A 15201-nucleotide genomic window follows, 5' to 3' on the forward strand; every position below is an offset into this window, starting at 1 on the left:
TCTTTGAATTCAAATCTATGTTAGGGATCCTACAAAGCCAAAGATAACTAGTTTTGAATTTAGGTAACATTCCACATGCATTTCTGTACACAAACTCATGCAATATTGGCATTAATACAGACAACTATATGTTACAGCTGAAGTGCTCACTGACTTCTCCTACTGCCCAGGCATTTCTACCTAGAAAATTGCTTTTTAAAACTTGGGAGTTTGACCTCATACCCTGTTTTCTATGTGGCTTCTGCTGGTTTGAATGGCTATTTTTCCCACTGAACAACTTTATTTTATTTATAGGCCTTTTCAAGGTCTCCTTAATTCCCTGAAGGAATTGTTGGGCTCAGCCCCACCCCAGGATGATCCTCATGCAAACAAAACTCCACTCCCAAGGGAGCACTTGCAGGATCAGGATTGAGATGTGTCACCAGGTGCAGCTCAGGAAAAAGGCCTCAATGATTCCTTGGCATGCTCCACCAGGAAAAACCTCTTCAAATAACCAAACATTACTTGTGGCAGGGAGAGAAAAGCAACCACTTCTCCACCTCAATGAATCTCCATCCAAAGTTCTTTCACCTCTCGGTATCTTGCTTTAAATGACACAAACTGAGCTCAGATACTGGATGAAAGAGGTCTCAGGCTCCTCTCCTACCACCACCAACTCCAGCAGCTCAGTCTGCCCAAGGATATCAAAGATTGAGGTTTTCCTGGTGGACCTGTGGGGAGTTCCCACTACTAGAATTGCAAGAGAACCCAGATGTGACTTCATGGCTGGTCTCTTGGTTTCGCTGAGACTCAGAGGAAAGGTGGCAGGACATGCTAACCCTGACTGTGGCAGGAATTGCCTGTCACTGAAGTGACAACACGTTTGAGAGGAGCCCAAGGCCATCATCTCTAACAGGCAGGGTCATGACTACTAGTCAAGGTTCCTGGAAAGACACTTGAGAAAGGACTTCCAAGATTTCCACCAACAGAAGAGAGAAGAGGGCAAAAGCATGTCAGAGTACCTGTCCCACTAAAGCTTTCACTAGGACAACAGCTCTGATGAATAATATTGTTAGCATAACTATGGCCTTTGACATCCTTATGCTTAAAAAGTCATATTTTGTCACACCCAGGCTCCAAAGTAGCACCCACAGGATTAAACAGCCAAAAATTAGCACCCATCACCAAATCGGCACCCAGAATACTTCAGCACCTTCTGTTAGAGGATCTGAAAGCACTTTACAAACATTAACCAACATTTGGCCTCACAACCCCCAGTGAGGTAGAACAGTGTTGTCCCTGTGGGGACAGACAGACAGATTGAGGCACAGGGTTACTAAGAGACCTGCTCCCTTTCAGACACTAAACTTACCCATGCCAAGGGCAAAATGAAGGTGTCCTGACTGCTGCACCTCTGCTTTGTCCTCACCGCCATCCCTTCCCCCCCAGACCTTCAACATCAGCCCTTAGCCTCTGAACTAAAACAGGATTCTATATACAAGAGGTGAAACCATCATTTGGCAGTCACGTAGTCAGAAAGTTACTCAATTAAATGAAGTTATTTGTGGGAACAAAGGATTTCTTGTGCAAAACTCCCGAGCGTGAATAATCGTGCACTAAGACTACCGGGTGCAAATTTGGTGCATGATAACTCTGACCCCTTGATAATTCCCACTCCTGGCCTCTCTCAGATAAATCTCCTTTTAAAATTGCATTGTATGAATCAGCAGATGAACCCCTAAAGATGCAGCCTGCCCAGGTTGTTGCACACCAGCAATGCAAGCAAACAAAACATGAAGTGGCTTTGGGAACCACCCAGCATCAAGCATCACAAAGTTACAGCTCACTCCTATCACAAGGGGCTGCAGGGGAAGAGGTGGACATGGCAAAACGAAGAGCTGATTGCAGGGATTGCATTTGGGTATAAGTTCTGGAACAGTCAGTTTTACCAAAAGCTGATTCCATGAGGAAGGGAGGCAATGCCAGCTAGCCTGGGATAAAGCTTTGGGGAGGTGAAACCCACCAGCCCTGCCTGAAGAGATGAGCTCTGTGTTCTGTAGGGTTCATTACTGATTAATAATAGCAAAAGGTTCCTTTAAATACAGTAAGTTTGTTTTTGTCACCTAGAAGAGTTTCCTAAAATACAGGTTTTTGAACACCACAAAATTCCATTTGTTACAGAACTAGAGAATCTGGCCATAGTTAGGAATACTGAAGTGTAAAAAACCAAATGTGTCATCTTAAACATACAAAAACTATCAAAACATTCATTACTTGGAACTGACCTTCTTTTTCCTCTACATGTGTCTATTTTGGCAGTGATGACAAGATTTCTCATCTGAGCTGTTATTACTGTTCTGCAGTTGTTGGTTGGTTTTTTTTGTACATTTTTCTGAATGTGTTTTTTAAACAAAAGAAAATTACCAGTTTTTATAAAAAAGAAGGAGCTTGAATCCTTACTCCCAAAACACAGATACAAGGTTTTCCTTTATAAAAAGTGTATGGATTTTTTGCTATAAAAAGTGATTTATAGGGTGTGGAACCTGAAAACAAATTTTCACAGTGTTTTCAGTGTTGGCTGTTCACAAGGCATTCCTGTTACAAAGAGAGATAGAGAGATACCATAGGGAAGGTATGAAAATTTGCTACCAGCCAGCAGTATCTTTGGATCACATGGAAAAGGTGTTCCACTCCAGATAACTCAGCTGCCTTTTGCTTAATCAATAAATTGAAAAAAAAAATAATTAGCCAAATCCCAATATTTGACTCATTATTGTACTAACCTGACTGAGCATCCTAAGTGTCATCCAAGCTTCTGCTAGCAGATTAAGCATCAAACTAGCCAATCACTTCCCTTCCTTCCCTCCAACAACAAAATAAATGTTAGTTTGTATGCAGGTGCTGAATTCAGGGCTGCAAATGAGGAGCAGGTGAGCTGGCAAACACTGGCAGTTTGGACAGGTGGAGATCATCATTTACTTAAGCTTGCAAATTGGTCATCAAGTGATCCATTTGCACACTTAGAAGGATCTCTTTTACTATTGCTAGGAAAACTACATAGTTGCAACAGAAAAAGGAAAAAAAATATGGGAAATGCAAAGGACCATTGGCATATTGGCCCCAAATTGCTCCCAATGCCCATTTTGCATCCCTGTAACTTAGGAGAATGGTATCCCTCTATCTCTATCGACTGGTAGGTGTTGGTTTGTGGCACAGAGGATAAATCACAGAAAAAAAAAAAAGACATATAACTGTGTGTCCTTTTTCTGATTTGAAAGCACCAGTCACCTATCTGCTTATTTTGGCAGAAGTACTCTACTGTATCTTGAACAGTGTGGTCATTGAGCTTCGTGTTGCTTTACATGGAGTCTCCAAGGGAATCAGAGTCATCCAAAGACAGAGGCAGATACAAGTCCTGTAGGAAAAGAAAGGAAAATGTTAACTCACACAATCAGTTTCCACCTTTGGTCATGGATAAGAAAGAAGCTGAATGGTCCAGTTCAGGGCAGTTTGTAGGGACAGGGTGGAAGGCTCGTGCCCTGGTTACTGGGTGGGCTGCCAGCTGTCCAGGCAGTTCAAGGCTAAAATCAAGGGATGGTACTTGCACAGAGGAGAAAAAGAATCCTGGTACAAGAAGATGAATGTTCAGTGATAAATTTGAGAAGTATTTTATCACTTCTGGAGGTGTCCATTACTGCACATGCATAAAAGACATTTCCTTAAATAGGTCTCTTCAAACCTGAGTCCACAACAAAGAATCTTACCTTGGTTTGACAGCTACCCTTAGTGAAAATCTCTAAGGAAATCACATAATCCATGATTTATTGTTTAATTTAAGTAATTTTTGACTGATTAGAAAGGTTAAGAAAATAATCCCACATTTATTATTTGGATATATATATATATATATATGCTGGATGTGAAGCTCTCCCAGGGTCCCTTTCCAGGGTAACCTCTTACTCAAATTCCTTAAAGTTCTGCATGGAACTAGGTACACCAACAGGCTCAAGGGCTGAAGTTCTCTTTGGACCTTTTGGAACTCTGACCCACAGACAGGTAATAACTGGGAGCAAAATGAAGAAAATCCCAAACGCACAGAAAGAAAATCCACAGCAATCTTGATATAAGAAGAAGTAAAATAGGGCTTTGTGGTGAACTCATCCTAAGCAATTATCACTTGAGCTTTAGGGGGAGAAAAGGAAAGTGATTTCATCATAAGCAGGAAATTGCTTCTGGGAGGAAGACAATGATGCATCAATATTCTGGCAACCTAAAATGCTGCATTCATGTTTGCTGATTAGCTTAAGTTAGTGGGGAAGCTCATGGGTAGATTGGCTTTACCCTCAGCAGTGGCCATCCATTACAAATATTCTAGGATCTTCACTGGAAAGGTCATAAATCAGGCAGCTGAAAATATACATAAAACATTAAAGAAGGTGTATTTTTAGTCCAGGAAGCAAAGCCTCATCTCCAAAGTCCTAAATGAGATAGTGTTTGGAAAGTATTTTGGGTCTGTGGTTTCCAGCATTTCTTTTGCTGAAACACACACAAGTAATTGATGAATTCAGGCTGTGGGTCAGATCTTGTTCTCAATTATAAATTAATAATAAATCTGGGCCCATCACATTAAAATCAGTGTGTTTCTTCAGGCTTAGACTGAGCAGCTGAAATCAGTGAAGTCCTGAGAAAAACACAGATTTTGTTTAGATTCAGCTATGGCTTTGTTAAAGGAAGTCAAGGAAAGCAGAGTAACTACAGCTTCTCCATCTTTTGGGAGATCTGATTTTTGAGAAGCCAGATGTCCACCCCAGGCTCCATTCCATTCAACACCACATCCAAAGGTCTGCAGTCCAAACCCTGACATGTTAGAGGTGTAATCCAAAGTCTGTTGGACTTTTGGGGAATTCTTCCCCTTGACTCCTCTGGGCTCTGTTCCATCATCACAGCAACTGTAGTCCAGCTGCTTCTACCCCTCGTCACTCTCAGAAAAAAAGCCATACTGTTCAAACAAAATGAGTTCAACCTGTGCAAACCACACCCCAGTGGAAAACGTGGCTGGGTGACTCCAAAACCTCACCACTGGCAGAATTTTTTAATTACTCTTCCAGAATTTCAGGTCACTGCTTTCAAACTCTTAGGTTGAGATATACATTCTGGTTACTAAAAAAGAACTGCTCTCCTCTCACACTGACATTTATGCCCAACTTCCAAATTCTGTATAAGCCAAGACTGTGGCTCTTCCAGAGATGAGAAAGCCCATGGAAATGATAATGTGGACTCGGGGCAGAATGACACTAGCAGGAGCAGAAAAAGCTGGGACTGCTGCTCTACCTTTTAAATAAATCAATACACAAATTATTTATGAACCAGCACAGGTTTACTGATCTCTACTAGGATGCTGTGCTCCCTGTTAGGCACTCTGGCTGTTACCAGGAAAAACAGCTACTCCATCAGAACACAATTGCTACACCAGATGTAAAAATTCACTTATTTCTTGTAAAACAGAGCATGGCCTTAAATAATTAAAAAAAGTCCCTGGGAAGCATAATTAAAGTGATGTCTTAGAACTTCAGTAACATCTGCATTTCTTTTGCTGTTTGATGGACCAGATTTGCCAATACTTAAGGCTTTTCAAGAGAGGATTTATATGAAGATCATATCCATCATTAACTTGTAAATTAAAATAATTATAAAAGCTCAGGGTTAAACCATCTCTTCTGATCCATAGGGATGATCTCCAGCATGCATTAGAGACTCCAGCAAAAGGAAAAGGCCAATGATTTACTGCTCAGCATCTTGTAAGAGCAGGGCAACTTTCCCACTGTTTCATCAGAAGTGATAATGATCATGTGATTATGTGATCATGGCCATGAGTTAAATGTCCCACCCAGCTGAGTAGAGTAAGGAAGAAGCAGATGTAGTAAGGTATAAGAAACGTAATACCTTGTGCTTCCGGAGGCTCCCTGGGCTGGTTGGTGTGGAGATTGGGGACTGCTTGGATTTGGGTGTAGACAGCTGACTGCTTGAGGTCCCATTTGCTGTCAGAAAACAAGACTGGCAATCAGATAAGCAAGAGGAAGATCTTCTTTCTCCTTTGGGGAGATGGAAGACAGAAACACTGCAGTTTATTCATGTTAAGCAGGGGAAAAAAAAACCAAGCAAACAGCAGGGATATTCAGCCAACTCAAGGATTTCAGCTGTTCAGGATAATAGGCTGTAAAATACAAAATATATTGAAGGAGCAGTATTTTACACTACAAATATTCACCAAGATATACATAACCAGGAACAAAACCAAACAACAGAAAAACTATTTCTGTGTTCTCAAACAGATTAACACAATTGAAACCGCAGGGCATAAGTGGAAACCAGAGGCTGCAGATATGGGACATAAGTAGTGTTAGATCTCAAACATACCCAAGATAAATGAGACACAACAGCTGCCTGGAATGCCCTGGGTGAAGCCTGCTGGGATTAAATGACCCTCATGAAGCCCCAGTGTAAGCACAGGGTGCAGCATGTTCCCTGTCCACCTCTTTGGGAGGTTTCCTGTTAAATGTGAGGTACAATAGTACTAATATGATCTGTATTAGCTAGAATTCATCTCTAATTTCAAAAATGCCACTTTCTTTCTTTCCAATTGCCACTGATCCTGAGGCAGGAGATAATCCTTCCTAAGAGAAAGAATTCCACTTCACAACTCTACGAAAACCCAAATTTCCCTTCATGAACAGGAAGCCTGGGAGCCTGATGGTCAGGGTACAGCAAACAGATGTAATTGCTGCAAGGAAGGACATAAATCCCCTGATCCAATGAGACTTTTAAGTGCTACAGCAGGGATGTTAATATTTTATGAGCACCAATGAAAAAACAGATGTGACATCCAAGTCAGAAATCCAATGAGAGGGATGTATATCATTACACTCACAAAGAGTTTTGCAGCAGGAGCAACAATTAAGAAGCCAGGTTTCATTTTCTTGGTGTCTGATACTGAAGAACAGTGCTCAGAATCAAACTGGCATGCATTGCTTCTGAACTCAAATGCAAGAAAACACCAAGAGGCAAAGAGCAGATCCCAGTTGGTGCATAACACTGCTGCTCCTCTAAAATCTGATGATTTATGGTAGATAAAGTTCTCACCTAAGCTCAGCTATTGGAAGCCATGGTCTCTAATCAACTTTCAGCTTAATTAATGTGGGTTTTTTCCCCACTGCATTATTGTTTGTGGTTTATGTCTTATTTATGTCATTGCATTTGCTTTGCAACCTCAGTTTATCTTGAAGCCCTTTTGTTTGACACATTCTTTAATTGCATGAAAATGTGCACCACCTTGTTTCACTGGATCCTCACCTCCTCCAGGGCACAAGACAATTTGTACATGAAAGATAAATCAGGCTTGGCCAGCAAGTGAGAGGGAGGGTGGAGAATAGAGCCTGATGTCAGCTTTGAGATGGCTACAAGAGATCCTGAATTCTGAATTAATTCAAGATCTGAATGAATCCAAACTGAATTCTCTGCCTGCACCTCCCACAGACACTTTAGCCAAACTTTTCATACACAGTTGTTGCTTGAGTGTTGCTCAGGTTTGCTTGGATGACTGGGACTCTGGATCTGAATTTCCAGCAATGGGAAGCACCAAGACCTGTAAAGGAGCTTAGTGAGGTCCATCCTTTGAACTCACATTGTTATCAATGAACAGAACTGGAAAAAACAGGGCCCAAGGATCACAGAGAGTGCTCAATATGTGTGGAGCTATCTCTACTTCTATACTTTTGTTAAATAAGGTTGATTGTCCTTGCTCCATTGGGGTTCCCAGAGTTCTGCAGATGAGTTCCTAGGCTGAGGAGTACATGCTCACACATCACAAGAGCTGAGAGGAAGAACCACAAAACATGGATAGTTTTGTCTCCAGATCAGGGTTTGAGGTGTCACCAAGGAAATAAAGAGAGGCAACAACCAGGACAAGGAGAGCAGGAAGCAAATGTATAAATAGGGGCTCATTTAGTGAGCATGAGCCATACTGCCCTCAGGGACAGGGGAGACTGTGGGAATAAGAAAGGCTCCATTATCATATTTATTCAGGAGTGGAAGAATTCAGATTGCACAGGCACCCTTTGCTCAGGCACCTCCTAACTTCCAAGCACCCAGCTCTGCAGTGTTAGCACCCTTTTCAATCATATTTGGAGAAGGGGTCTCTCCCCTGGATGTGTACTCTGGATTGTCAGCTAGGGAGCACAAGTGGGTAACAAGCTGCTCTGTCATGGGTGCAATCCAAAAGACATCTGCTGCCTTTTTAACACATTCATATCTAATGACCCTGGGGAGCCAGGTCTGCAGTCAGGACAGACTGATGTTCTGAACCTGTTTTGTTAATTGCTGCTGCCTCCTGAATATGTTTTTGTCCTTCTATCCAAACCCTTCCATAAGAGGACTGAGAAATCAAAGTCCAGCAGAGGTGCCTCAGAGCCTGGGTGAGCAGCTCCCAGAGCCAAACCAAGGCAAAGCTGGGGAAAGAGATGACAAATTTGACTGAGGTACCTGTGGCCCTGTGCTGCAGAGGACTAAGATCACATTGGTTCTAAAAACCATAAACCCTCCTATTACAGCACATTAAGTATACAACTGAAACCTTGTTTGTTATGAGAGTTGCTGTAAGACAAATTACTATTTTTATAACAAAGAAGAGATGCCAAATGACATCATTATTTTCTCCCCTGTATTTCTCCCCTGAGATTTAGCTCAGTCTGTTTGTTCTCATGGGAGTGGCCTGTTAAAGACATTTTGCCAAACTTCATACTGACCTACCCCATTTAAATCTCAGTGATTATCTCAGTAATCTCTCAGCAGCAGCACAGAGACTGAGCTCCTGATGCCCAGTTTTCCTCTGTCATGTTAGAAAGAACTGGATGGTATAATGTAAGTGTAATTTAGTCTGGATTTTATTGCTCTAAGCTGTGTCATCTAGCAAAGCTGACTTCATAGAAAGAAAAACAGAGGGTAGAAATAAACCTAGAAGCTTTGGAACTCCAGTTCTGTGCTCTCAATTGGGATCACAGATATTTAGGTCCCCAATAGAGACCTTATTTTTTACAAGCACAAAGTCTGACCTGCTTCAGTGATTAAGATGTTTACAATCAAAAAGTGTTCCTAATATTGGATCTACATATCTCTTATTAAAGATTAAATCAAAATCCTTCCTACCCCTGATAAACATAGAGCAAAATGGATCCTCAGCCACTTTTTAATGCTTAATATAAACTTGAAAAGTGCTAAACTAGTACATTTGGGGGAGTTAAGTGGAGGATGTAGATGAAAAACTGCACCACAGCTCCAGCACCAAAGAGACTGGAAACTAAAGGATACATCAGAAGTCCAGGGGGAAGTGCTGGCCAAGCAGCCAGGGCCTTTCAGTCAAACTGAACCAAGAGATGAAGGAATGAAACTGAACAACCATGAAGGAATGAACAGCAGTGTCTGGAGAAATAGTTGGGTCAAACCAGAAGCACACTGAGAAGGTATATATGTGTGTTGGGGGTTAAAAAGAGAAGGAAGAAAGAATTTCCCCTGGGAATATAAGGGCTGTGGTGTGTTACCATCTGCTTACACCAAGACACTTCTCCATTCATTTCTTTTCCATTCATTCATTCATTTCATTTTCATTCATTCATTTCAATGACTGTTTTGTAAATAAAGAGATAAAAGTACCGTGCCAGGGAAACAATATTTAACATGTTTCTGTGGATTAGCTACCACCTCATTTTTTTAATATCCTTGGAGCTGAAGGGCTCTGGCTGCCTAGAGGGAATTGAGCTTTTCTCAGTGAGGCCATGACACATCTAGGCAGGAGGCAAATTACCTCCAGCAGAAGGCAGCAATTCAGCCACTGAACTCCACTGAGCTGGCACTCCCTGTGCAGTTACACTTCTGTGCACAGCCTTTTTCCTGACAGACTCTTAACAAAATATTGTGTTCATGTGTTCTTTGTTGCTCCATGTTAATCCTTGTTATTTTGGAATGGGAGCTGACCACTTACTTAGTGGCTCACTGCCAGGATTGCTGTAACCAGACAGTCAGACAATACACTGCAGGTCACATCTCACTGGTGACAGGAGCAATTAAATGGCTTTAAGGCTGCTTCCTTTTCAGTGCTACATTTCTAGACTTGCTACACATATTTCCTTCTGTGTTCTGTTGTTCTCACTCAGAGGTGGCCCTAGAGACCACAGCCAGGAACAAAACTTTGGGTGTCACCAGAGAAAACAGGACTGCAGCCAGCAGTCTGCTTTATCTATGGCTCTCCCAGAAAGCTATTTTTACCTGGATCTAGGTTTCTCATTGAGAAGTAGATCACTAAATCCATACCCAAAACCAGAAGGAGCAAAGGATCTCAAAGATGAATGGAGATCAGCTGGCACAGAAGGCAGATCCCTACACAGAAAGGTTCCAGACTGACATCTCCACTGAGATGGGGGTCTGCAGAGCCTGAGGTGATGATGGCTAACACAGCATCAGCCCACCCAGCTGTGGTTGTTCATCTGCAGATCCTGACAGTTCAGTGTGGTGGGACTCTGTGTTAAGAGGGTACCCAGGCTGCTGGGTGATCCACTGGAGGGTACATGGTGGCCTTGTGGAGCAGCTGCTTCAGCCACTCTGCTGCTGGAGATGTCCTTTGTTTCTGGCATCTTGTGCTGCTAACAGCTTTGGTGTTAGCAATATCATTCTCCAGATGCTTTCAGAATGCACAAAAATCCCCAAATAAAGAGCCTCAAAGGTCTTCATTGTGCATGATTCCCTGGGGAGATCACAGAGCTCTGTATACAGGGTGGTTACCAGTGTCTTGGACCATCCCTTGGGAAGGAAGGCACGAGCAGCTCCAGTGATGCACTCAGAGCCAGGGAGTGAGGCAGTGGAGGAGACTGGAATAAAGCACAAGCCCCTGCATCCCCCAGCCTGTGGGGAGCAGAGTGCTGTTCAGGCAGCAAGCATTGCCACAGCTTTGAGTGAGGAGTGGGTGATTTCTGCTGACCCAGGAGGATCAGAAGTGTTCTTCCAGTGAATGGCAGAGGAAGCAGATGCAATGTTTGCATGCTGGCAACATTACACCCTCAGAATTAGCACTAGCAAGCTCTGCTGAAGCAGTTTCAGTTCTCTGTGCTGTAACAGTGACTTTCTACTTGTGTCCACTACCTGCTGGCAGCATCAAGAAGTGTTCAAACTTCTCTCACTTAAGCAGCATAAAGATTTACTTCAGAATCTGCATTTCCATCAGTGCCCAGATATGTTACAATGGCCTTAGAGAAAATATATATATAAAATACACAGAAACCTACCTGGAAAAGAACTGAAAAGAACAGAATCTAGTATCTTAGAATCAAGGAAACTTCAGCTAAACAGCAACCACAGCAAAGACAGAAGGTACAAATGAGTGGGAGATCTAACACGCAGCAAAAATATTTAATGTACTTTAAATAGAACTGCTTTTAAATCCTTTCACAAACAAAATAGGTGAGAATGCTGAGGAAAAAATAGGTCAAATAATCTTTTATTAATCAGGCTTCATTCAGCATTCCTTGCCTTTTTATTGTGATAACTTCAAAATCCAGCTAAGCCTGTTGAGTGTTTCTGTAAATATTGACTCTGATCACTTACACAAGTAATGTGCAGACCCACTTTATTACTAATTTAAGGGACAAGACTACAAGATGGCATTCTTTTTTTCTCTCTCTATCATGAGAAAACAACTGTCTTTGATTATCTTTCCAGTGCTCAGAGAATACCATTATTTTTTATTCTTATTAAGCAGGGGAGGCTGCCATTTTTTCTGCATTGAAATCATAGGGAAGTTGGCATGACCCTTGTCTAGATGGATTAAAGAAACCTGATTTGTCCTTCATTACTGGCCTTAAACCCAGGAGCTGTCTATTGTTCTGCACTTCTGGTTATCTTAATCTCCTTCTGAAAGGCTCTGCTGAGTGTGTTCATCAGCTCAGTCACCATTTTGTTCCTTTGAGTCACTCAGTTAAAATCAGGAGCACTATAGATGCCATTTCACACTGGGCTACATGTTCAGGCACTGAAGTCCATCTCTGGCAGTAATCAGCAGCTGATGCTTATGGAGGAGGCTAAAGTGCTGTTTCACAACTCAAACATGAGCTGATGCCCCAGATCACTGGGTGGGAGTTGTCTGTTTGTTTTAAACTAACAGCATATTTTCCATCATGCCTCTAATGTACCTGCACAATTTACCATGCATTTGGGATTGTAAAAACTGTTTAGGTTTTAGCAAGCCTGAGTTTAAGAATGGCCCACACTGGAATCTTGAAGGAAAACTCTGTGCCAGCATGTGCCAGCCAATCTCACATTGTTTCTTTAAGTATTTGAAGAATATCAAGAGACCTTAACTAACTAATTGCTTCCTGAGGAAAATCTTTATGAATACTGTCAGGAGAAATTTATGCCCAGTAATGCAATATCTACTGATGGTCAACTGTGGTGTGGAGTTCACATGCAGTATGGTACTGTGAAAGTGAAAAGCAATTTCTATTTTATATCACTTGTTATAATACTGTGGCTCACTTGAATTTAAGCTATGAAGATCTCCTGGAATCTTGAAGTGCTTATTTGGTGATTTGGCCATTTGATTGAGATGCCATGTCTGGTTTTCTTTTGGAAAAAAACCAGGCAGAGAGATGACACTCACAGAGATCCACACTCTGTCATGACTCTAAAAACCAGCAATTCCCAGAAGTGGGATATTCAGCCCAGCCTTTCAATTCCAGGCTCTGCAGCTCTCCAGGTGTGCCACACCACCAAGCCACTTGCTCTTGAAGAGGGAGGGAGGCATTGCCAATGGTGCCAGCTGCTGCTGCAGCAAAAGAGGATTCCCATTTTCCTTCTCCTCTAGTACAGAATGAATGTCTCAGTATCACATCAATAAACCCATCACCAGTTCTCCAATCACAAGGTCAGCAGTCTTCATTAGATAATGATTAGAAGAGGACACTTCCACCCTGTACAATAATTAACATTTGCATTGCACAGGAGATTATTCTAAATCACTCTGTATCTGTAGGGAGCATCCAGGAGCACTGCGGGGCCTTGACTTCCTGCTTGGGAAATGGAAAACTCTTTTTAAATTTCCTTAGTGCAGGAGGCTGTGAGACTGTGAGTGGTTTGACCTAAAGCCTCAACTGCACTTAACCAACCCCAGAACTCCTCTCCAATATTTATGAAGTGCCCTCATCCATAGCCCCAGCTGCTTTTTAAAAAATGCTGAGTTTCACCCTCCAAACACCAAAGCTCAGTGTGGCCAGCACCACACAAGATGTGTTTTTCTCTTGAGCACAGGTAATATTCAGAGAGCAGAAAAGATTCACTCACCATCTTGGTGGTTACCTGAATCAGCTGGGGACTTGCTCCGGCGCATGGGTGCTGGGCTCTTGGCTGAGCTCTTCTGAGGGGTGGGAGAGGATTTGCTGCCCGTGGCAGTCCCAGGGCTCCCCTTCATCACCCTGCACTCTGAGGAAAGAGACAATAACCCTGGTTATGTCCCCACCTACTCTCACTCTTTATGGCCACAGATATGAAACACCCATGGGCAGCTCGGTGCTTTGTCTCCAAAGACCTGGAGAAAACATCAACAGGAAGGGAAAAGCTGGGATCTCAACATTTTCTCCAGGATGAAGACTTCTAAGGGGGAAGGCAAAATAATGAGCAGCTTTGCTTCTCTAGAGAAGGTGCTGAGACACTAGGAGGTCAGGCTGGTTCCCTAGCAGGGCCCAACTCCATACTTGTGTCCCACCCAAGATTTTCTGCCCTCCCCTTGCCATGTTTCTCACCAAACAGCACAATGAAAATGGTCAGCACTGACTGAGGGCAGAATCAGCCCAATAACCCAGTTAATTTGCTGTCACTCTTGCATGAAGACCTGGTAGCAGGAACAATGAGTGCAACTCAAGCAGGTGCAGAAAGCCAGCAAACAGCTCGTGGCATGATTTCAAGGTCTCTAAATGGCAGATGGGACATCTGCCCCAGGAGACTTCCACCCAGCCTGAATCAGCCTCTTCTGTGGTTTCAACAAGCTGCAACTTTCAAATGCAGAAAGCAAAGAAGACAAAACAGTTTTACAAAGCACATCCTCTCTCCTGGCCACTCATCCCTTTCATAAAGGTTTGTATAAACAAGTCTAGTAGATTTAGGTACTCAAAAGACATGAGCAGATGAGAACCCCAACTGTGTTTTCTTAGAAAATAAATAGGCCAGGAAGAGTGGAAAATGTAAACATGATCTACAGGGTCCTGCAGAAGGGAACTGAAATGCTAACAAATCTCTGTGTGTCCCAGGATTTCAGGCATGCCAGGTCTTCAAAACCAGAGTTTATTTACACTGAGAGCAAACAGAAAAAGCCCTTTCCACCCCTCAAGTTATTAACTTAACCCAGTTAAGAAGGCAATAAAAAAGGGATTTCCTTTTTGTCAGTTGCTAACTGCTCTCACCTCATCATCCTCTCCAAGATAGGAAAACCAGATCTTTTTTACAGATGTGAATTAGATGTTCCACAGAGAAACAGTTTTTTTATGGAAAAGTTCAGCTCAGCTTGCATGGGCTGGACTGAGGACTCCCTTGACTGGGTGCCCTAATGGGAATCAACTAAGGCAGCACAGGGCAGATGAATAATTGGTCAACCGAAAACAAGCTGTCTGACCTAAATGGGTGTGCTATTTACTTAGAGAGCAGTATAGCTATGAAAATGTAATTGCTTGAAATTTTTCCCCAGGCTTTCCTCATTTTCAGGCAGTCAAAAGACAGTCCCTTCTTTCAGATGGCTTGCAAGAGAGTTGGGTCATGTACTCCAAGAATCTGAAGAGAGGCTGCCCTGTGCTCCAAGGATGCTGCACAGTGGTAGTTAAACCAACCATGAGTTTATTCTCTCTCCTGCTAAATGGACCTTAGAAACTGTAAATCAGGGATAGAGAAACTTAGGTGATTTTTTTTTCAGAGGTACTTTACTTTTCACAGATGATGAAGCTTGTAGGGCTCTGATAAAGTCCTGATAAAGCCAAATTTTTTACACATGAAGAGCAGTAATGACTGGGAGGGGAAGGTGTGGAAGGCAGACTATGTCTCCTCAGTTCTAAAGCATCCAGTGTTTGATGAGACACTATGAAATAACCACTAGGGACAGTGGGCAAATAACTGCTCCTGATGCTAACCAGCCAAGCT

At 42.5% G+C, this 15201-nt stretch overlaps 1 protein-coding gene across 1 annotated transcript in view; it reads right to left on the reverse strand.

Annotated features, from left to right (window-relative positions):
* Positions 1-3322: 3322 nt before the first annotated feature.
* Positions 3323-15201, reverse strand: part of DCX (doublecortin) — a 63928-nt gene continuing 52049 nt past the window's right edge. Inside the window, exons 5-7 of the mRNA XM_008493609.2 lie at positions 13360-13497; positions 5923-6017; positions 3323-3394 (exon numbers count right to left, since the gene is read on the reverse strand). Coding sequence (XP_008491831.1) covers positions 3338-3394; positions 5923-6017; positions 13360-13497 — 290 coding nt within the window. The 3' untranslated portion in view covers positions 3323-3337. The remainder of the gene's footprint in view (positions 3395-5922; positions 6018-13359; positions 13498-15201) is intronic.

Source organism: Calypte anna, chromosome 4 (assembly GCF_003957555.1).
Source record: "Calypte anna isolate BGI_N300 chromosome 4, bCalAnn1_v1.p, whole genome shotgun sequence".
Classification (NCBI taxonomy): domain Eukaryota; kingdom Metazoa; phylum Chordata; class Aves; order Apodiformes; family Trochilidae; genus Calypte; species Calypte anna.